This window comes from Aedes albopictus, chromosome 3, assembly GCF_035046485.1.
Source record: "Aedes albopictus strain Foshan chromosome 3, AalbF5, whole genome shotgun sequence".
Taxonomy (NCBI): domain Eukaryota; kingdom Metazoa; phylum Arthropoda; class Insecta; order Diptera; family Culicidae; genus Aedes; species Aedes albopictus.
This window is the reverse complement of record NC_085138.1, coordinates 298,399,002-298,423,186: the sequence shown is the minus strand read 5'-3', so window position 1 is coordinate 298,423,186 and position 24,185 is coordinate 298,399,002. Positions and strand designations below refer to the sequence as shown.

Below are 24,185 nucleotides of genomic sequence, written 5' to 3'. Positions count from 1 at the left end.
GTTGCCTATCCCAAACATTTTGGCCATCCCCTGTAGTCAGTGAACTCCAACAAAAATGTTTCAAATTAAGGAAACAATAGAATCAACGTCAGCAATATCAATAGAGACAAACTCAGTTTTTTTGTTTTTTGACAGTAAAAAGATTGCTGAATGAAAACAGACTGCATTTTACTCTTGGTTCAAGGGCAACCAGTGGACTTCATGGAAATAATAAGCACAAGGTTATGAGACATTACGAGGATGATAACACCATTCGAGAATCCCGGATCAGCGTGGTTGTGTAACAGTTGAGAATGATTGATATGCCAAATCAAAATATGTGGCTGTCACATTGCGACAGGCCTGCCAGTGATTTATGGAAATGAACACTTGATTTTTTTATTCTTCAATCACTTAACCTAATTTACAGCTCTATTGTTCACTAGGGCACTGCGTGGGTGATTCCAATTGGCGGCTGCACTTACAATTTGTACAGCGCCTAAATGTATTCTATTCTTATTCCACTAATTCTTATTCGAACTGGTAGCCTTTGCGCTGCTTTCACTTTTCTACCCTGTCCATGGTAGAATGATGAGCACGATGTTGTTGTGTGGCTCTTGTTCCATTTCCAGTCCGATTGGGGGTCCATTATGAGTTGCCGTTAGTCGATATCCAAGTTTCCAGGTCCGTGTCAGGTGTCAGCCGCTCTCGGGGGGAAGAGCAACTGACGAAAAATTGCAAGTGCCGGGACTGGGATTGAACCCATGACCATCCACTTATGAAGTGAACGTGTAGCCACTACGCTACGGGCCCCGGCACACTCGAAATGCACACTGGATATCTTTATTCAACTCAAGACTAAGAACGGTAAACTATTGACTAATTCGAAAGAATCGTTTTATGAGCTTTTCGTGAATGGATTGCTTTTCATTTTCATTTCTATCAGTTTGTAAAATTATAATATTTTTGCCCATTTTTTATGACGTTTTTACCCATGGTGCAATAAGTACCAAATATCGGGTCTTCCAGAAACAATCCTTCATTACTTGAAAAACGTTCGAAAGCTTGTTTTTAGATGCTATATCTAAAAATAAAATAAAAAATGAATAATAATACAATTTTTGTGATACGCAATTTATTTTCAGGTTGTACTTTTAAAATAAAATAAAACATACAATGGCTGTGTATACGTTTTTCAAAAAGCTCCATGAGTTTCCAAAGATGTTGTCGAAGATAGCTCATCAATCGGACAAACTGTTTCGTAGATATTAAAACTGTTCACTTTGAAACTTTTTTTCTCCGATTCTCCGTGACACATCAAATTATCAATCCACATGCAAAAACAAGTCTTCAGTCCAAAATTGAGCCAAATTGATAAAGATTTAAAGGTGTATCAAATTAATTTTGTGTTTTTTAGCCGTTTTCACAGAAAGTTACTCAGAAATTCACAAAATTGCTCCGAAAAGGTGCCGGAGATACCGTTAGGATATAGTTAGAACAATACTCTACAACTTTGCCGAAGACACACGGTGTTTAAATTGCGTATTTCGAAATTATTCAACAATTTTAGTTAAAAAATCACAAAAAAAACACGATATTTTTACGATTTTACATATAGAAGTCATGTAATTTTACATTATTTTACGTGACTAAATTAATTTGCTATTACTCCTTTGTATAACAAACATTTCGTCCATACATCGTTTTTGTGTAGGAATTCGTTTTCATTGACTAATTATCAAAAGTATGTCACGTTGATACTAAAAATCGCACAGAGTTACCAGCACGAAGACGTCATGCCATCGTATTCTAATGTTTTTCGATTTAAGTATCAGAAATGGTGCAGATGATAAGGCTCGAGCCTGCGGATCAGAAGGTCCCAGGTTCAAGCTCACATACATGATAAACTTTTTTTTTCATTCTTTGTAGCAGTTAGCAATCTCCCAAATAATAATGATCGAGACCTACCAATTAAGCAGAGTAAATCTCGCTGAGACCGGCCCACTATTTACACCTTGTCTTCAAAAATGTTTAGGGTGCCGATTTTCTGAAAGCGCTCACCTAAAAAGTAAGAAAAATGCATTTGGTTACTCAAGTTGATGGACCCCCCGTTAGTTAGAGCCACAGCAATTTTTGCAGACCCATCGATTTCGGTCAAATGGTGGCTCATTTAAATCGTTATTACTCGAAAGTTTCTCCAACATCCACCTCAAAACGAATTGTTGTTGAAAAGAGGAAAGATAGAGCTACTATTTACAATAATAAAAAGTTGGGTCGGCCATATTGATTTTGGCCGCCATCTTGGATTTTTATACCAAAACATTTTTTTCACCATGAGGGCAACCACCGATTTTCAAAATTTTTGCATTAATTGAAAGCTGGGACATTTATGCAAAACATATCAAAAAATTAGAGATGTCTTTTTCTTCTTTCAAAAGTTATCTGCCGTTTTGTAAACCATGCCACTTTTGCGCACTGGGTCCGATGCAGACCGTTTACATAAATGCAGCGTTATTTCGCAGTGTTTACGAACACCAATTAAAATTCTGAACCCACTAATGGAAAGCTGATGGTTTAAGCTTTTCAAAACACTAAAAAAGTTATAAAAACAATGCCCGCATCATTGAGAAACAGGCAAAAACGGAAACGAATCTCCAATTTGGCCAAATTTTGCGGCACGAGCCTTTGTGTATACATGCAGGCGTAAACTCGGATGCTGTTGTATGTCTTTGCCGGTGCGCATGGAAATGTATGGAGAAAACGTGGCTTAATTTACAAAACTGCAGAAAACTTTTGAAAGAAGAAAAAGACATCTCTAATTTTTTGATATGTTATGTATAAATGCCCCAGCTTTCAATTGATGCAAAAATTTTGAAAATCGGTGGTTGCCCTCATGGTGAAAAAAATGTTTTGGTATAAAAATCCAAGATGGCAGCCAAAATCAATATGGCCGACCCAAGTTTTTATTATTGTAAATAGTAGCTCTATCTTTCCTCTTTTTAACAACAATTCGTTTTGAGGTGGTTGTTGGAGAAACTTTCGAGTAATAACGATTTAAATGAGCCACCATTTGACCAAAATCGAGGGGTCTGCAAAAATGGCTGCGGCTCTAATTAACGGGGGGTCCATCAATTTGAGTAACCAAATGCATTTTTCTTACTTTTTAGGCGAGGGCTTTCAGAAAATCGGCACTTTCAACATTTTTGAAAACAAGGTGTAAATAGTGGGCCGGTCTCAGCGAGAATTACCCAGCACGTTCCAGGACTAGTTAGATATTTAGTTTACTTGTTGACAATAAATCGTGTCGACGAGATCAGTTGGGCGATATATTGAGCTTCTGTTTGATAACGATCAATTTAGCTAAAACAATTCAATACGATGATGGAACTGCTTCTGGATGCAACATTTTTCATACAACTGTGGGTGGAGCTTACTTGTATCTATCTACCCACAAATCAACACAACTACACGATGAAGGGAAACTTCATTCTTACTATGCACTCTACGGTTACGAAACAAGACTATGAGGTCAAATTGCAATGAGATGCAGTGCGTAGTTTCATTAACTTATAGCTGGATCGAGACGCAAAAAATCCTATTCCAGGACTCGAACCTTGAATCTTCGAATCGACAATCTCATGCTCAACCATTTGCACCAATTTGAAACTGGTGCAGATGAGACAAGGAAGTGTAATGACGTTTTAATCATGGGTAACTTTGTTTTATTTTGTGCTGGCAACACTGTACAATTTTTAGTATCAACGTGGCAAACTTTTGATAATTAGTCAATGAAAACGAATTCCTATACTAAAATGATGTATGGACGAAATGATCGTAACACATAGGAGCAATAGCTCATTAAATTAGTCACGTAAAACAATGTAAAATTTCATGACTTTTACATGAAAAATCATAAAAATATTGTATTTTTTCGTGATTTTTAAACGGAAATTGTTGAATAACCTTGAAATACGCAATTTAAACACCTTAGTGTCTTCGGCAAAGTTGTAGAGTATTGTTCTAACTTTATTAAAGGTATTTTAGGTACCTTCTCGGTGCAATATTCTGGATATTGGAGTACATTTTCGTGAAAATGCTCGAAAAAACATAAAATCGATTTGATACACCTCTAAACCTTTATCAATTTGGCTCATTTTTGGACTGAAGCCTTGTTTTTGCATGTGGATTGATAATTTGATGTGACACGGGTAGGTCAAAAAAGTGAACAGGTCTAGTAGATATATTTTCTTAATTTATTCATTATTTTTTGCTCAGACCCTTTTCAAAAGTTATGCAAGATTAAAAATGGCCAACTGATGATGCAAATTGTCCTTTTGGTCATGAAAAGGAATATACAATATTGTGGTCTTCTGACTATGGAATACTGTACAGCTTTCACTCGATAATTGGGTTTAAGCAACAATCCAGTTAGCGAACGCTCTTACTCCGAAGAACAGAACTACACGCGGAACAGTGGCCACAGGGCTGTATTTACAAATGTTTGGGCCCGGGATCAGAATGTTGCGGCAGCCCTCTTTCTAGATATAATTTGATCGCCCTCGTGGAATTTGATTCCATAGATTTAAACGGACTTCATAACAGTGTCCCTAGAGAAATTTCAAGGATAATTTATAGCAGAAATCTTTGACAAAAATTTGGTTCAATTTGAAGCGCAATCCTTTGTGTTGTTTTTGCGAAAGCTCAAAAAAAATCTAGTTTTATCCTTTGTGTCATCTCAGAAGGAGTTGCTGATCTATTATCATGCTTTTAAGAGCACATAAGTTCTAACGCGTCTGCTAACAGAATTACTTGAGCCTTTCAAAAAAAAAAAAATGACAAAATTTTGAAATCGTTGATGCATGGTGAAATTTCATGGAGCAATGGAAATTGCATAGGGCTATGTTTAGCAGAAATTCTAATACGAAGTGCCACAAAAGTTCAGCTTATTGGACGCAGTGGCTTAATTTCCCCAACAGAATAAGGAAAAAAATACAAAGTGTTGAAAAAATTTTAGCGGATATCTTTGAAAAATAAAAACCCTGAAATTCTGACAGAAATTTAGGCGGGAATAAAGCATGAAATTTTATCCTTTTATACGAAAAAAAAAACATTACAATTTCTTTCAAGATATGCTACAGTTTCTTCACAAATGTCTTCTACAATTATCTCAAACTGTTCCAGTAATAAGCCTAAAGTTCTTGCTATAGTTCATCAAACGCAGAAATTCCAACGAAAACTTCGGATGGAAATTCCTGCACATTTATTCTAACAACCTTGGGAAAAACTTAACAAAATATACTCGAAAATTTGAGGCAAGAATAGCAATAATTTTAAAGTATGTTAGTAAGAGAATCGGGTTCAATATAATTTGTTGGAATTAAACGAATCAAATCGATTGTTTTATATTTACTCCAATACATTCAGGTTTATTTTCAAGACCACATATTCCTGCATTTCTTATTTGAACGTTGTGAAAACTTTTAAAAATATCTTCCAATGTTTTCGACAGAAATTAACAGAAATAAATAGAACTGGTCCTCCATTTTACCGAGTTTTATAGTTCCTCCAAACTCAGGTGAAGATGTTCTCTAGGATGTCCCATTAATAACGTTGTGTAATTAACTATAATCTTAAGACCTAATGCTAAACTTATCAAATGGTCGGATGGATCACGCCTAAATTGATTTTAGAAAAGTGTTTCAAAGGATCCCATGGTTTTCGGTTTTTTTTTATTCAGAAAATTGGTTTAAATATCAAGAATGTGACAGTATCATTCTTATGATGATTCTGAATTACATTTATTTGTGTTGAGATTTTAGGCAAACTTTTTTTACAGTTTCTCCAAGCTGTTCAACAGCATTATTCGATCCATGCTGCGCTCAAGTTCGCTAAATTTATACATAAAAAATGTATCTTTACAGACACCGAGTTCCGGATAACCACCGACCCAAACGGTCGCCAAATTGAGAGTCCAACCGTTCACTGTGCACCCGATTTAACAAGAACTCCCAAAAGAAATTCCAAGAAACGATGCATAGTGTTGCGTGCGCCATCTACCGAGCTGAAAGCAGTATGGCAAAACCTTCTCACGAGACAAATGTAAGCTCCAGGATTGACATGATTCATGCATCGCAACTTAACCTTTGTTTGTCATCTTTCTTATTTCCAGCTTCCTAGTGAACGCCACCCTTGGATCGACCCCACTTAGCAGCCCTCTGGATTCGCCGGACATCTTGCAAACACTAGTCCCCATCGGAGACATTGGAACGGCAGCAGCCTCGATGGCATCCGTCAAGGTTCCTTCGCTGGACAGCATCCATCTCAAGAATCAACAGGTGTGTTCTAGCCTAGGTCTAGCGTCCTCTTGTAGTAGTGTGTCGTCTCTGTCGAATACCATCACCTCCAATCCGGTTACCGCTACGTTAGGGTTCAGTGCCAGGAAATATTCGAACTTTACTGCCCGGAGCAGCACTTTGGAAACCAGAAGTTACAGATCACTGTCAACAGTTCCTGGTTCCATCTCCGAGCTGCCCGAACTAATGTTGAACAATAGTACAAATAGCACCAATCAGTCCACTAGCCAAACCAACTCTGACGAAGTGAATAGCAACTATCTAGTCAAAACGCCAAATGCCACGGAGAATTACACAGAGGAAAATGCCACAGATCACTCAAACAGAAACCCGATCTCGACAAGAGACCGTATTTTGAACAGCTTTTCTCGAGGATCCCGGGAAAACATGCGCTCGATTGTGGAGTTCAGTTTGAGTTCCGTGGGACGATCGTTCATCGACAGTGCCGATGACTCGGAAGACAATCAATCCTTCGGCGGAGAGTACGTCCACACTCCGGATACCCCTCCGCCGAATGTGTCTCCCTCGTCGTCCCACAGAAACTCGGAGACGTTTTCGAACGATTTCAAAACTTCTTCCGCACCGAGTGCAGCCGTTTCCCCGATAGAGGATGACTGCAGCAAGTACTTGCTGGCTAGTGGCTACGGTGGCTCTTGGGATCTGCTGGAACTGGATTTGGACTTTCATCAGGTTAATTACGATCCATCGTTTAGGAAAGATGTAACTGAGACGGAGTTTATCGGGGATGACGATCCGTTTGGAATGTTGCCCACGCAACCGACACCACCCAATTTGCTGGATCTATAGTTTTACTTGCAGATCTGTTTCAGCAGCAACGAAAACTGGGCCGGGTGCGATCTACTGGATGAGGAGACGATTGGAGAACGACAGTGAAGGATTTAGGGGATTGTGTGTTGGCAATCGGTAGAATTGAAAAAAGGATTTTACTACAATAGAATGCAGGATCTGAACTACGCAACGAAACTCGTGATTGTAGATGTCTGACATTTAACTGGTTACATTAGAACCTTTAGCATAGTTAATTAATGTTGTGCAGAAATCAACACTGGAGACTATAAATTCCACGATGTTGGCCCATAATTCAAGATGGCGGCTCAAAATTCAAGATGGTGGCTGTTTAATGGTGTTTTAGGCTCTAAAGCCATGCAATATGGTTGTATTTATTATAGGGAAAATGTTTGGACTCCAAAAATGACGAGCAGAATTTCCAAGATGGCGGTCTAAAATCCAAATTGGTGGCTCCAAAATAAGGATGGTGGCTGTATAATTGTGTTTTACGCTGAAAATCATGCAATATGGGTATATTTGGTATGGGGAAGATGAATAGAGTTCAAAAATGGCGACCAGAATATACAAGATGGAGTCTCAAAATTCAAGATAACGGCTGATTAATGGAGGTTTAGGCTCTAAAATCACCTAAAATCATCAATCGCAAAAAAGGCGACCGGAATATTCAAGATAGTGATCAAAATTCCAAGATGGTGGCTTAAAATTCAGGATGGCGATTGTCTAAAGGTGTTTTAGGTCTAAACCATGTAATATGGGTATGTGTACAATATGGAGAATGTGTCCGGAGTCCAAAAATGGCGACAAAATATCCAAGATGACGATCTGAAATCTAAGATAGCATCCCAAAATTCAAGACGGCGGCTGTTCATTGGTGTTTTGGAATAATAATTCATTCAATATGGGTATGTTTGGTATGGGGAGGATTTCAATAATAGCATCCAGAACAACCTCCAAATTCAAGACAAACGCGCCAACTTGGTCAAATTTTAGGGGGGAGGGGGTCAAAGCCTGTTTTTTTATTTTTTGTATTGGAAAATCGGAAAATTTTCAAATATTGGGGGGCAAAACCATGCTTGCGCCCCCAAGTTGGCGCCTATGCAAGATGGCGTCTGTTAAATGGAGTTTCAGGCCCTTAAACTATTTTTTTTTTCTGTATAATAGCCCTGTTTGTCTGTCCGGTGACTAGCCAACCAGACGCAGCACGCGGGCAAATTCTAACAAAAAATAAAATATTTGACACTTCAATTCTTTTTTTACAATCAGATGCAGAAAACAAAACCAGTGACATCCTTAGACAGCCATGGTTGGCAGCGTGACAACCAGCGTGCGAGCCTGGTGATATCAAAATTCTTGATTCGAATCCGGTTGCCGATAGAAACTTTTTTTAATTGAAAATCGAGTCCATGGTAAAATTGAAAACATAATTCTGTTGAATTGAAACGAAACTCTGCAAGTCTGCACAAATTTAGTGGCGTTGTGTATTTAAATTAACCCTCAGAATAGTAATTTTCACCGCAAGCCGCCGTTCAGTGCAGACACAGCATTTGATGAAAAGAAATCACAGACAACAGACGTTGAAGTTTTTGATTTTTTTTTAATATTTGATACTTCAATTTTTTCTACTATCGGATGCAGAAAACAAAACCAGTGACAACCTTAGACAACCGACACAGCATTTGATGAAAAAAAATCACAGACAACAGACGTTGAAAATTTTGATTTTTTTTAAATATTTGACATTTCAATTCTTTTCTACAATCAGATGCAGAAAACAAAACCAGTGACAACCTTAGACCACCAGACACAGCATTTGATGAAAAAAAAATCACAGACAACAGACGTTGAAAATTTTGATTTTTTTAAATATTTGACATTTCAATTCTTTTCTACTATCAGATGCAGAAAACAGAACCAGTGACAACCTTAGACCACCAGACACAGCATTTGATGAAAAACATCACAGACAACAGACGTTGAAAATTGATTTTTTTTTTAATATTTGGCACATCAATTATTTTCTACTATCGGATGCAGAAAACAAATCCAGTGACAACCTTAGACAAGCAGACACGATATTTGATGAAAAAAAATCACAGACAACAGACGTTGAAATTTTTTTTAAATATATGACTCTTTATTTGTTTTTTTTTTTACTATCAGACGCAGAAAACAAAACCAGTGATATCTTTAGACAACCAGACACGACATTTGATGAAAAGAAATCACAGACAACAGACGTTGAAAATTTTATTTTTTTTAATATTTGACACTTCAATTCTTTTCTACTGTCAGATGCAGAAAACAAAACAGACAACCTTAGGCAACCAGACACGGCATTTGATGAAAAAAATCACAGACAACAGACGTTCATTTTTTTAAATATTTGACATTTTAATTATTTTTTACTTTTTAAAATCACAGAGAACAGACGCTGAAAATTTTGTTTTTTAATGCAGAAAAGAATCTGTCACTCTTAGACAACCGAATGCAGCAGATAACACAGATAGCTCCGTTTGTCTGTCCGGTGACTTCACCCAAATTTTTTTTCAGATGTAAATAATTAGGGATTTGCACAAAAGTGCACGCGGTCTATCGCTTCCGAAAGGTTTTCACTACCTGTTTACTTCATCCTTATGGGAAATAACATTGCGGCGTTTCGAAAACGATAGACCGCGTGAACTTTTGTGTAAAGCCCCTTTTTGAAACATTCCAACAACCGCGCGGTGTTTGCGTTTCAAGAAATCTGACAATATAAGCTGCATTGATTTCACCGAATAAAAAACTATTCAAAACGGAGAAAAATGTAATGCTTTTCTTATTTAAAATCTACAAGCGTGAATAACACATGAACCGTTTATATTGAAAAAAAAAAAAACACTTGCCAAGGGCGCTACTGCGTCCACAAATAAACTAGTATTGGTATATTTAGTATGGGGAAGAAGTCTCGATTATAAAAATGGCTTGGATTTTTGGATAGTGTTTTAAGCTCTTAAACCATACACTATAGGTAAAGGAAGGATGTCTGGACTCCAAAAATGGCGATCATAATGTCCAAGATGGCGGCTAAAACCCAGGATGGCGGTTGTTTAATGACGTTTTATGCCTTTGAACTATGCAATATGGGTATATTTGGAGTCCAAAAATGGCGACCAGTATATCCAAGATGGTGGCTCCAAATTCAAGATGACGGCTGTTTAATGGTATTTTAGGCTCTGAAACACAATATGCAGTATGCTAGGTAATATGAGTATATACAATACGAAGAATATGTCCGGAGTTCAAAAAGGGTTACCAGAATATTAAAGATGACAATCGCAAATCTAAGATGGCGTCCCGAAATTCAATATGGCGGCTGTTGAATTGTATCTTGGGCTAATAAATCATTCAATATGGGTATATTTAGTAGAGGCAGTATTTTTGGAGTCCAAAATGGTGGTCCAATATCCAAGATGCCGGCTGTTTAATGGAGCTTTAGGCTCTAAAACCATTCAATATGGGTATATCTGGTATGGGTAAAAAGTCTGGAGTCCAAAAATGGTGACTAGAATGTCCAGGATAGCCAACTTCAATCCAAAATAGCAGCTCAAAATTCAAAATTCCAGTTTTTTAAGAGTTTAAGGCTCAAACATCAAAAGCCAGATAAACGATATGATTTCTAGTGTCATGAAATGGTTTTTGTTAAACGTATGAAAAAGCGATATTCATCACCATATCACTTGAGTTTTGTTGAAATGGGTTTTCGAAGGCACGAGAAAGACGCCATCACCGCTAGCTGGATTAATTAGAGTTTTTATCTGTATAAACGAGGTTTTTAGCCATATGCTAGTTTATCTCGGGGCTCTTCTCTTCTGAAGGAAGAAATCACATTTTGTGAGTATGACGGGACTGGGATTCGATACCTAGTTCTCAGAGTGATACTGACGAGCTTTAATTATCACACCAGGTCATTCAAAAGAGGCACACAGCAAACAACAAAGAAGGTGTGGCGATTACTCTTTATCCCAACTAATAACAGATAATGACATATTCTAGAAAACTTATGTTGGAGACAAAACGGAGGCTGAATTTGTTGCGTACTTTTCAACTCGATTATTATTAACCCAAAATCGAAACTGTTTGATGTTAGATCTTCAACAGCGTTGCAGTGTTTACCGACTCGAAGTAACCGCTCGAAAATGGCTATGAAATTTTCAAAAATTTCTAAATTCGTGGTGTACGAACTTTATTCTATTCTGCTCAAGCTGGGACAAACCTATGCCACCTTGGGTGGATTGTCGCTACAAATGAAGGTTGCGACATTGTCATTACTGTTGAGCGATGGTTGAATTTTGATCCAGTGCACCAGGTCATTTTAATTAGTGATTATTCACATATAATTGACACACAATAAGCCTCGGTACCTTTCTTATCACATGTATACGTTGGCACACTACATTACATTGTTTATGATGGCAAATTATCTGTCTGCAATGGCATATCTTTGCTGGGTTCACTATTTATATGGGACAGTTATGCGGTTACAGCCAATTATGGTCACAAAGCCGATATTAACAACAAGATACGCCCTGAAGGAAATGTTTCATCAATCAGAACGTTGCCAATTTTTATTTTAATACTTTTTTGCGGTACTCGAGGCAAAAAGTTGCTAAAATTTCAGAAATTTGCGTGTCTCGCTCAATGTCCTTAAGTTAACAACAAGCATTGCATTAGGTGGCAAGACAATAGCTAGTCAATCACCAGTTTCGTTGAGAGGAATAAAACTGCGAAAATAGTAATTTCTCCAGAACAAACAATCATCATCATCATCATCACCGCATCGATCCCATCATCTAGCGCCTAGATAATCAATTTTTGGTATCCAATCCTCTTCGTGCTGTATACCTGAGTTGCGTTGATCAACAGATCTTGGTTTGCGAAAACCGTAAAACAATCATGGAAAGAAAGTTCAAAAAAATTGAAAGATATGAGTTTTAAGAAAGTGGTAGTCATCGGAACGTTTCGCGTTTGTGGGTTCTTTGTGTTTGGCAGTCTTCGAAAGACAATGACAATCTTGGAAAATATGCTCAACTGGATGTTGGGAATCTGTCACGCACCATTGAAAAGTGAGAAGGCTCTTTGTAAACTGACGAATTTGTTGATGAAAAATTATAATTATGGTTGAGAGCATGAACTAAGCTCCAAATTTGCGAAGAATTTAACAAACGTTCCAATCAAAAGTAAGACCAAAGACATTCTCAAGGGCAAAATCGTTCCGAATGATATGTGTACTTATTGTAGAAATATGCAACTTATTCTTATTTCAAGTAGTAGATAACCTTGTTAGTATGCGGTAGGAACTTCGAAATGGAAGACAAAGTGACAAAAAAGTCTGATTTAAAATCTGGGTAACGACAAATACCATCGAATTTAGGATATTCCGAAACAGAAGCGTAGCTCGTCATGTTTGATATGTTATTGTTCCCGTTTGTTGTGGTCAACATTAGGTTGTTTTTGTACTTGTTTTAACGTATTACGTGAGAAGTAGATTTGTGAAAAGGGTAGTAATTGAAAAGAAAGTGGTCGAACAATTGAAGCAACATGCAGATTCAATTTCATTAATACATACAAATCATACAAAATACAATATGCCAAAGCATTTTCATAATAAAAAAAAACAACATAAAATAGAATTTAGGCAAAAAGTCCAATCAGTATTGCCGTGTGTAACAAACTCATCAGAAACGTATTTTTTCTTAATAAATATACATGTCGTGATAGCTTTTCCAATTGTTCGATGAAGAAACTAATCAACTAGATAGTGATGTCGAATCGAATTGTATGAAAATGTCTTAGAAAAGCACTTGACGCTGTATGCAGTATTGACAATGCCAATCATTACAAATTTAAAACAGTGAAAAGACAGTATAAATCCTGAGTGTGCAACCTCTTCCGTTCAAACGAGCAGCTAAGGAAATTAAAGAACAAACTCAATGACATGAACATAGAGAAACATTAGCTGAGCATACCAGTTTTTTTTAGATATTAAGTGCTGAAGCGTGCAAATAAACCTATTTTACCTACAAATTAAACGCTTGTTGGTTTTATTGCTTTGGCGCGAAAAACTAGGGCCGCATTTGCTTTTACGTTCTGTTCAGCGGAATTCGGAATCGATTGTGATCGGACCACACTTCTAAAAGAGACCCCCTGGGGATTGATGCTTTGTTTTCGGACTCACGCATTGTTTGGATTAGGTTAGGGGTTTTCGCAAACATTTGGCTTTTTGCCCAGTAAGACCGACAAGCGTTCAATTTATTTGCTAGGTATGGGATTCATTCTAGCGTCAACTTAGACATAGACTAGATTCCTAATTCTCTGTCTCTATTTCTGTCTTTCTATGTCTGTGTGTCTCTTTCATTTTCTGTTCCATGCTGTGTCCCGAGTGCAGTCACGGTCAAGTAAGGTCCCCAAGCAGGTAGAGGAAATGATCGATGAAAAGTGTAGGAACCTGAACAAAACAGGTGTCCCCAAGGGCAGTGCATTGCATCTGGCCCAGTGGATGAAGGGACAGCTAGACAAACAAGTAGTGGAGTCCGATCCAATCGATTCCGATCCAGAAGCAGCAATTGAAGAGTGGTCCGTTGAACAGGTCACGAATCGATCCAAGGAGTTGAAGTTGGTTGATACCGATGGAAATGTGTGCAAAGCAATAAACGGGACAGGGTCCAACCTCAAGTTGACCGAAGCCCACCTGGAAGATAGTTCCACATACGATGGTGATGATGACAACAGAAGTGTATCGAAAAGCACGACCTCGGATAGTCAGGTAAGTGAGACGTGGAAGTATTTCTCAGAACGATCCCTCAAAATTTCTCTTTACGATCTAGATAACCGTTCGCTCAAGTCCTCTTAGCAATAAGGTAGACACTATATCCGTCTGTCGGCAGTGTCATAAGAACTGTAAGAGCCGTATGAACTCACCCAGCAGTAATTCGTTAACAGTACAGCACAGTCAGACATCATCCATCCGATGTTGTGTGTCTTCCTCGACGACCACCAGCAGTTTGCACAAAAATGCAAACTCAAACTCCAGTATTTCTTCCACTAGCACCCTAACAATGCAGAGCAAGTCGCCGACGAAAGTGGAAGAAACTCACGTGACCTCAGTTTATCCAGATACTCCAGATTCTGCCCACAAGGCTTCACATAAACATTCGCCTCCAGCAGCACTCAGCCTCAACAACTACAAGACCAAGTGCCAAACGCCCTGCCACTGCAAGTGTACTCCGAAAGACTTCGAGAAGACCACTATCAGTCCTGATGAGGTTCTTCACGAACGGGTCAAAATATTGAAGAATGTCAACGAAGTTAACGCCAATACAGGCTCTCCCAAGCTCAACGGACACCACATCACCACACACGAACTGCGCACCAGCAGATGTGATAGTAACAAATGTGATTCCAACGATAACAACAACATCGAAGACTGGTCGTTAATGTTGATCGGTCTGGCTCAGATCAACCCCGCGGCATCGCTCGTTCATTTGGATCCATTCGAAGCGGTTCCCACCATTTCAGTGGTTCCACCAACTCCCGACGCCCTAAATAGCAACAACAATAGACAACCCATGTCTCTCAACTGGAGCGACTCCAATCGCTTACAGCTGGGCATGATCAACGAAGACAACGGACCGGATAACGACGAGTACTCTCCCGATAACTCTCCGGAAGACGAGGTAGCAGAACCGCCATACCGTGCGCTGAACACCGGCATGAAGCGATACGGAACGATGTCCAGCTTGGAGCGGGTGCCGTCCGACGAAACCGACAAAACTTACAATTCCTCAGAAGAAGACTCCGAAAACGGTATGAGCATAAGCCAATTCCACTATGTAAACCTTTCAATCATTCATATTTCCTACAACTCCTCAGACATCAAAATTGTCACCAAAGAAGTCTACGACGATAACGCTCAAACGTTCATGAATTGGACGGCACGTGCCGGAAGCTTCATCGAGGAATCGCGAGCATTCATCGATCGGTACCTCGGCCGAGGTACCACAGCCGATGAGGAGGAACACAAGGAAGATGTCGACGCCGAAGAGGATATCGTTGAAGGCGAAACGTCGGTAACGTCCGGCGAGGAGGTTTGGGGAACTCCAACGAGTGGAGGCGAGAACGATGATCTGCAAATCTTCGGAAGCATCGAGCAAACCCATTCGGTAACTATCATTCAAACAATTCAATTGATTTGCTACACATTTATCTTTTCGACACAATTCTCCCAAGTCTCCAACAAAGTCCTCATCGTCCTACACGGGAGATGACGATACGGAACTGATGATGGATGAACTGCTCATGGCACCGCCCATGACTGCCAGTGCCGTCCGGGGACTCTTGCCAAGGTACCTGTATTTCGTTTGCTTCCTGGTTTTAGTTTGTAGATAGCGCGAAGGGTGTTTCCTAGGATCTAGACCGAAATCAGTTTCCAGATTCCAGATAGATACTAGGAATAGTGATAGTCCAACGATATTTAGCCACCCATCTAGAACTAGACTAGATAGCCGATAGCTCATTTTCCATTTCGTTCCTATCTTTCTTGTGTTGGTTGACGTTTGCTGTTTGTTTTACGAACCACTATATAACCAAAAACCGTAGACGAAAGCTAGAACCATTGTTTGAGGAGGAAAGCGAAAGCTATGAGGAATCGGATGACGACAGTAAGCCACTGAGTGGGCGAGATAAACAGGTAGGATGTGATAAATACGGCTTGTAATGCAAAACATTTTGCTGTTTGGTTTTCAATTGTAGTTTTAGTGTTCATTCAATTCATTTTTTCTGAGATTTTATACAAAGGTTTTACCGACTTATTGATAACCGATTAACCATTTTACCTAATACATAGCACGTTTCAGCTAATCCAGTTACAGTTTTGAGCAGTCTGCATCCCGTGTTGCAAGTTTGAGAATCGTAAAACGCTTTCATTACGCCCTATTGATGAATTAGCTTGCCTGTTGGATAAAATGCTTTTTAGAAATTTAGATAAACTGAAAGAATATGCAAAGTTGGTGAATTTTGAAAAAAAAATCCTCGGAAGGGTATGTTCAATGTGAAAATTGACTGACACAATTGCGTCCAAGTAGTGTTCTGTACATGGTGTTGATACTCTTGTGTAGGAAACTGTATGATACTACTCCTTTAATTTATTAACAGTCCTGACCACCCATGGTGGAGCAGAGGCCCGAAGTGAAAGAGTTCTATCCTTTGAGATTGTCCGTCATTGCCTTGACCTAATGGCCAGGAAAAATTTCTCTCGTCTTTCTTCACTTATTTATTGAGGCTGCTTCATCTTGTGCCTCTGGGCCTGCCTCTGCTGTGATGTCCTGTCGGAGTCTAATGGAAAGCTTGCTTGAAAATTTATTTTTCACCTATGCGTAGAGTATTGTCGAATTACCCTTACCGGAGGAATCCCATTCCCTCTGCCACTTCAGCATAGAGAGGCCAGAGTAATCAGGTTTCTCGATATAGACCATCAGCCTCGACAGAATTATTCGTTCCAACAGTTTCCCAGCGGTGTCCAAAATACAGATAGGTCTGTATGCCGACGGGTCGCCAGGTGGCTTCCCGGGTTTGGGCAGTAGAACCAATCTTTGTCTGTTCCACCTCTCCGGAAATTCACCTCTGCCTAGGCACATCTACATGGCAACTCTGAACATACCAGGGCTAGCATCGACGGCCGTCTTGATGGTTACTGTCGGGATACCATCCGGACCCGGAGCCTTGTGGCCTCACTTCGCTCCATTCTACCCCCATCCTTGCGAGCTCTTTGTATCTTCCTTCTAGCTCTTAACTAGGATGCGTGGAGTTCTGCGCTTTCTGGACACCACCAGTAGGGGAACTGCGGCCATAACGCCCATAGCGGACAAGTTGCGCCACCCTTGTTTTAGGCAAACCACGTTATTTTCAGTACTTTTTTCAATTGAAATCGCTAAAATAAGAATAAAAATGCTTCTTTACATTTGATTTTACATATTTTTACCAAAAAAATTGTATAAAAACATCGAAAAAAGATTTTGGTTACTTTTGATGTAATTTTAGCCTGTCAAATGTTTGCACTTTTTCACATCATTTAAAAGATTTTTTTCTCGCTATCCCCACAAACTGTTTTGCACACTCCCATTGTTTGTGTACCAAGCGGAAAAAGTATCGAATTTGACCCTTACAACTTTTTTACAAGGGTCCAAACTTCTGAGGCATGTGTGGGGTAAAATGCCCACCCCTAGTTATTTACATTAAAATAGCCATTTAGATCCAAATTCTGGCATAAATTATGTAGAACACAAGTTGGAATTAAGCCACAGCACATTTTGACTATAAATAAGTTCACTTATCACACAGCATTGCATCATTTTGTAGTAATTTTTGACTAAACAGCTAACTATGACGTTTACATGGAATTGACCCATGATTACAGGTGATCCATAATTATGTAATGGCTGTATACCATTCACGAACAATAACAGTTGACAATAAACCAAGCGCGCAAGTTTATGTACACAACTTGGCATCCTGGCGTTAGCTGTGGCTAGTGGCGCGTTTTACCCCACATTAAAACTAAAATTCTGAAAATCAAACTTTTTTTCAAATTTGAATTTTTCAGTAGTAAAACATAAAACTGGTTTATGGTTTCTTCCATTTGGAAGGAAACATGTTGGTGCTTCATGTTAGTGCCAAAAAAATGTGTATTATAAAGTGTTTCGTGGTTCAAATTGAACTCTTCCTTAACGTGGGCGTCTTACCCCCAGTTCCCCTACACCGGTTTGCGTCCATTTCTGGGTATGGATCGCCTTGGCATTGCGGCGTCACATGCACGGCTTAGGGCAAGGATGTGAACACTCACTTGCAAAGAATTACATTCACTTGCTGTTTTCTCAAATCAGAGGCGTGCAATCAAGAAACGATGTATGGACTACTTTTGCTTTGTGGTTTTGTCTAGAATACGGGTTCCCAACCGGTGGTCCGCGGCCCCTGGGGGGTCGTGAAGCCAGTGTAGGGGGGGGGCGCGATGTTAAATTGTTATTTTTTCATTCTATTTTGTGCAAATTATATTGCCCCGCTATTTTTCAGCTACGACTTAAATTGAATGTGCATGACATCATTGTTTACGAAATGTGAGTGTCGAATAAAACAAACGTATCATTGATCGTCGAAAATCCCTCCCACAGTAAATTTTTGTTTTCGTCACTGTACCCAAAAAACTCGGTTTCGTTCATTTAATTCATATTTTATTTTCTTAATATTTTCATTGCGCCGCAGATGTTTTGACAGTTCTTAAAGGGGGTCGCCACCTCAGAAAGGTTGGGAACCCCTGGTCTAGGAGTTTGCCGAATAGAGTAAGGGTCGCACACGCAAACCGAAATCATGAGAGAGCTGCGAAGGCAACTCTCCACGAAGTGAATGTAAATAACACTCACCTTGTGGAGAGTCGCTTTCACAGCTCTGTCATGACTTTGGCTTACGTGTGCCACCCTTACTCTATTCGGCAAACTTTTAGACAAAACCACAAAGTAAAAGTCGTTCGTACATCGTTTCTTGATTGCACGCTTCTGATTTGAGAAAACAGCAAGTGAATGTAATTCTTTGCAAGTGAGTGTTCCCATCCCTGGCTTAGGGTTCCGATTAGATCATCGCAGGATAGATCGTCGGTGATTCCCTTCATAAGCAATCGCTCCACAAATGCCGGCTTATCGAACCGTGAGGTCAGCCATCCCCGATGACGGTCGTTGACCTTCGACTGTAGCCATCTTCCTCCGTATTCCACCCTGTGTCGAATCGCCAGATGGTCACTGTGCGTGTATCCATCGTCGGCCCTCCAATTCGAGCTTGGGTTTAGGCCCATTTAGACCCATTATAATTATCGTCGGTTGGTTTGACCTCCTCGCGTGCCTGGACATCTAGGCCCACCCGTCTAGTGACCCTTGTTCATTGTGAAAATTAGGTATTTTGGTGTAGAGTTGCACTCCTTGGCGATATGGCCTTTCTCTCCGCAATTTCTGCAGAGCTAGCTCCTGTCAGGGCCCTTACATGCCCACGAATTATTTCCTTGCTCAAAGCACTTGAAGCACGCCACTGGTGTCTCGCATATGCTGAGGGGGAACATTGACCACTACCTTGGTCTTGCCAACTACAGTCGACTTGTTCACCTCCCCTAAGGGGAGCTTGATCGTGGCGATCGGCGTGCCTGCTGGGCCTTTTCGCAGGTGGATCGATCATCACTTGGTACATCTACCTCGCACTGCTGTTTAAGTGCGACTGCGAGCTCTTCTGCGTCGGCGATCTCGTCCAAGTTTTTACACTGGAGTCACTTCTGCCGTTAGGACTCTTAGCAGCACTTTTTCGCCTAATACCTCTTGTGCTGGTGCCTTGTAGGGGGTGCACTAGCAATTCCCAAGTAACACACTTGTCACAGAAGAGTCACGGCGGCGCAGGTTTTTGTTGCGCAGAAGTCACTGTGACTTACTTCTAGCAAGTTAGAGTTTATTTGTTAGAATTAAGTCACATTGACTTCTGCACAACAAAAACCTGCGCCGCCGTGACTCTTCTGTGACAAGTGTGTTACTTGGGAATAGCATCATCTCTTCAGCCCTGCTATGCCGGATACTTTTTACATCCCCGCTCAACGGTGATTTTCGCCTCGCATGGCCCTCAGCATTTCGGCGCACGTGTCTGCCCTGGTTTTGAAGAACAGCGCGTCGCTCCGTTCGCGTTTGCGGGCTGGCTTCACTTTTCTAACTGCCTTCTTCTTTCCAACTCGATTCCAAGGGTTATCCTTCCCTTGGTTCGGTTGACTACCCTTCCTCTTAGGGATGGCCTCTTGGGGCTTAGTTTCCCTGCCTCTTGCGCGTTTTGCAACCGGCTTGGCAGCCTGGTTACTCGCGCTGACCGTCTCTTTTTCCTCTTTGGTTTTTTTGTCCACCTCTGCCGGACGCTTCTTGGGCCGCGTCCCCTCGGCAGGTGGCGGCTATGCAGCTTGAGTCGTAGGGCGGTGACCTCTTCGCTATGGCTCCGGTGAGTTGCATGGTCGCGTGCTCCATCGTCACGTTGCCGGCGAAGAGGAAACTGTCCGTTTGGGTGAACTGCTCTTCGACCAAGAGATCATCCTCAAGATCATACTGCTTCTTGGCCAGAGCCAGGGATTTGCTGAGCTTCAGCCTGTTTAGGGTCCTTGCTGATGGTAGTCCGCCCACTCGTATAGCCGATCAGCTCGTCCAAGAACTAGGAGTTCTTGGAGGAATACTCAGAGGAATGCTTGAAGCATTCCTGAGAGAGAGCTCCTGGAGAAAACCCAGAGGAAGGATCTTCAGGAAAAATCCCAGAAAGAATCACAAGAAAAATCTCAGAAAAACCATAACATTAAAACCTATTTTGAAAATGTAACCGTTAGATCCGTATAGAATATAATGCGTTGACTCGAATGGAAACCTTGGGTCCATTTGGACCCCAGGCTACTTTGGAGTAATGGCAAACAAGTAGGGTATACCATATTGACTTTTTTTTCAATGCCTTCAAACTAGACCTAGTTCTATTATTTAAGAAAAATAAAAGTTGATTTCATGGCATACTTTGATTGTTGTTCCATGTCAAAGTGGAACCGAACGATTTTGTATACTTGCGGTCCATTTGGACCCCAAATTGAATTCTCTATATCTTTTGATTCTGATGTTTTAGAATATTCATGTCTTCGGCAAATTTGTTCGATAAGGCATGCCCCATCTGGAGGTGAATTGGTTAATTCCAAATGTCCTCACTAGATGGCGTTATTTGGCATAAACAATTTAGTAATATAATGTCTTCAAACGAAATTATCGGAAGATCTAGAGCTTGTAGAAGCGTCACTTCTTCGGGAAAGTTGTTCAGTAAGTCAAGCGCTTACAGAAAATGGACCGATTGATTCGAAATTCCACCACTAGGTGGTGCTAGTGAGCATGTACATTTTGTATTTCATATATCACTGGATCCTTATAACTAAGAAAGATGACGCCTTCGAGAAAGTATTTGTGTTTGTCAATAACTTCCAAATGATTGGCCGTTTGATTTGAAACTCCACACATAGGTGGCGCTAGTGAGCATGCAAATTTTACATCTCATATATCTCAAGATCCTGATAACATAGAAAAATGGTGAGTTCGGCAAAGTTGTTTCATAGGTCAAGAACTTACAGATGATGCAAAATTTGATTCGGAAATCCACACATAGGTGGCGCTACTGAGTATGCAAATTTTATACTTCAAATATCCCAGGGTCTTGATAACTCTCTTACCGTCTCTACTATCTTCAGCAAAGATGTTGGTTAAGTCAAGAATTTACAGATAATGGACCGGTTGATTCGAACCTCTGTCACTAGATGACGCTAGTGAGCATACAAATGTTTAATCATTTTTACATAAAGATTCAGATTATTTAGTAAAATTGAAGATTAGTAAAATTGAAGATGAGTTGAAAGAACTTATAAATGATGAGTCGTTTTACTCTGAATTTTGATCATAGGTGGCGTCAGTGGGCATGCAATTTGTATATCTCATTTAGCACATCAAGAGCCTGCAAGTCATAATCCCAGTGCACAATTTCTGCGCGCAGTCAGAAAAAAAAAACACTCAGAGTGTTCACAGGGGGCTGTTTAAACATTTTGATGAACCAAACGCATACCAGTAGATCCCAAAAAAAAAGCTAAGGGACATCACATCTTATGAAATCAGAGACAAACAGACACAACAATAACACAATTTCTCACCCATATATCTCAGGGTTTTCATTACTTGGAGTGTTGGTGTGTTCGGCAATACTGTTAAGCTGGTCGAGGACTAACAGTTGATGGGCCGTTTGATTCAAAATTTCACTAATAGGTGGCGCTAAAGAGCCTATATATTTTTATATTCTCAGGACGTTGGTTACTTAGAAAGATGGTTTCCATGGCAAAATTGTTTGGTAAGTTAAGAGTTTACAGTTTGATGATGCAAAATTTCATCTCTGGGCGGTGCTAGGCGCCATCCACAAATTACGTAACGCTCTAGGGGGAGAGGGGGGGCGGGTGAGTAAGACCGAACTTTACGGTCCATACAAAACTTTTAGAATTTACTTACATAAAAGCGTTACGGAGGAGGGAGAGGGGTTCGAAAAATGTCGATTGTAGCGTTACGTAATAAATGGTGCCTAGTTACAAATTTAGTTACCAATAGGTTTCATATAGGTTGCAAATGATTAGAATTTCTTAAAGTGTATTCAACAAGCTGTAACTTTTTTTTCTCTTCAGACAATTTTGATTCAAGTCAAATAGTAAACAAAGGCCAATTTATTAGTCATACATTTTCAAAATGTCATTAAATTTGATTAACTTAACCCTAAGATATAGGTAATTTATTGGACTGCCGTGAAATTAGAAGAATTTTACTCTAGAAACACTTCAACTTCATGCAGAGTTAACCAATCAAGCTCAAATTTGTACTAATCATAGCTAACTAGTTGGGGATCTTGTAGTCAAAATTTGGTGCACTTAAGAAGTTATAGCTTGTTCAATATTTTCTAACTAATAATTAAAATTTCTATGTTTTTTGTAAATTTGCTACTAGCGCCACAAAATATAATAAATTAAAAATCTTTGGCGCCACCTAATGACAGAAACTCGAACCAAATAATAATTCACCTTGATCTTCTCAACAGCTTTGCCAAAGATACCATATTTATAAATAATCAGGATCCTGAGATTTGTAAAATTTAAACATATTTCTGCGCGCAATATTTTTTTTCATCCGGAAATAGCCTGAGATTCATGTCGAAGATCAACCATTGTTTTAAAGAATACTACATACAGCGAAAATTCCTTCCTAATTGGAATATCCATCGGAAAACCAACAAAGATGAACTCACATTGCACATACATATTTCTTAGTATCCCATCAAAAAGTTCCAACCACAAGCCCACTAGGGTTAGTAATACAGCTTTTGATGAAATCATTATTCTATTCATGTTACACATAATACGCAATTGGCGAAATACCTACTAATGAATCAAGTATTTGAGTCACTTCATTACATATTTATATGAATATGGCTCATGCGCGTTACGAAGTGTGCTAATGTATGGCTTACTGGTTGGATTCCCACTGGAGTTCCTATCGGGATTGCTCCAGGAATTTTATCTGTGATACCTGCTGGTTTTTTTCCAGGATTTGTGGTGGAGTTCTTTATGAGATTCTTTGAAGTTTTCTTTGGATTTTTTTTCGAGAAATTCTTTTTCTCTGCGATTCCTAATCCGGGATTACTCCTAAGTGTTCTTATGGGTTTCCTTCACAGATTCTTTCCAGCATTCGAGTGTCTTCAGAAGTTTTTGGGGGTTCCCTGAAGAATTGTATAAGGAACTCATGGGAGAAGATCGGTTCGGGCTTCCTGAAAATATTTCACATAGGGTAATTTTCCAATTGTTGCACAGCTAAAAATTACCCAATTGCTGAACACCTCATAAGAATAACATGGAGTGTGCAACAATAGGCGAGTTTTTAGCCGTGCAACAATTGGAAAATTACCCTATAATTCCTAATAAAACTCCTGAAGAAATTCCGCGTAATAAACTCTCGCAGGATTTCCATAAGTAACAACTGAGAAAATTTCAGAATGAACTACTGGTGGACACCCAGAAGAAGCTGGTTATTGATGTGTCTAGCTTTTCATATAAGAAAACAAAAAAAAGCTCCTGGTTTATCTCAGAAGAACAACCTGGAGGAATCCCATAGGGGCATCTGGGGGTAATTAATGAAGGAGCTTTTGGAGGCATTACAGAAAAAGCTCCTGGTGAAATCTTATGAAGTGGTATCCCCAAAAGCAGGGATGGGGTCATTCATTTGCAAAGATTTACATTCACTTGATACTATCTTAGTTCAGAAGCATTCTATCAAAAAACTATATACAGGGTGTTAGGTTCCTGAGTGCAAACTTTTTAAAGGGTGATAGAGGACCATAAATTGTGAAAAAAATTGTTCTACGCATATGGTCAAATCTCAACCGTTACGTAGT

The 24,185-nt window shown here is 39.7% G+C and overlaps 1 protein-coding gene across 1 annotated transcript in view; it reads left to right on the top strand.

The window, feature by feature from the left end:
* The window catches only part of LOC109414805 (serine-rich adhesin for platelets), a 96,879-nt gene that overhangs the window by 54,223 nt on the left and 18,471 nt on the right, over positions 1 to 24,185 (top strand). The window contains exons 9-15 of the mRNA XM_062842200.1: positions 5,901 to 6,078; positions 6,149 to 6,314; positions 13,567 to 13,944; positions 14,006 to 14,984; positions 15,051 to 15,340; positions 15,408 to 15,523; positions 15,777 to 15,867. Coding sequence (XP_062698184.1) covers positions 5,901 to 6,078; positions 6,149 to 6,314; positions 13,567 to 13,944; positions 14,006 to 14,984; positions 15,051 to 15,340; positions 15,408 to 15,523; positions 15,777 to 15,867 — 2,198 coding nt within the window. The remainder of the gene's footprint in view (positions 1 to 5,900; positions 6,079 to 6,148; positions 6,315 to 13,566; positions 13,945 to 14,005; positions 14,985 to 15,050; positions 15,341 to 15,407; positions 15,524 to 15,776; positions 15,868 to 24,185) is intronic.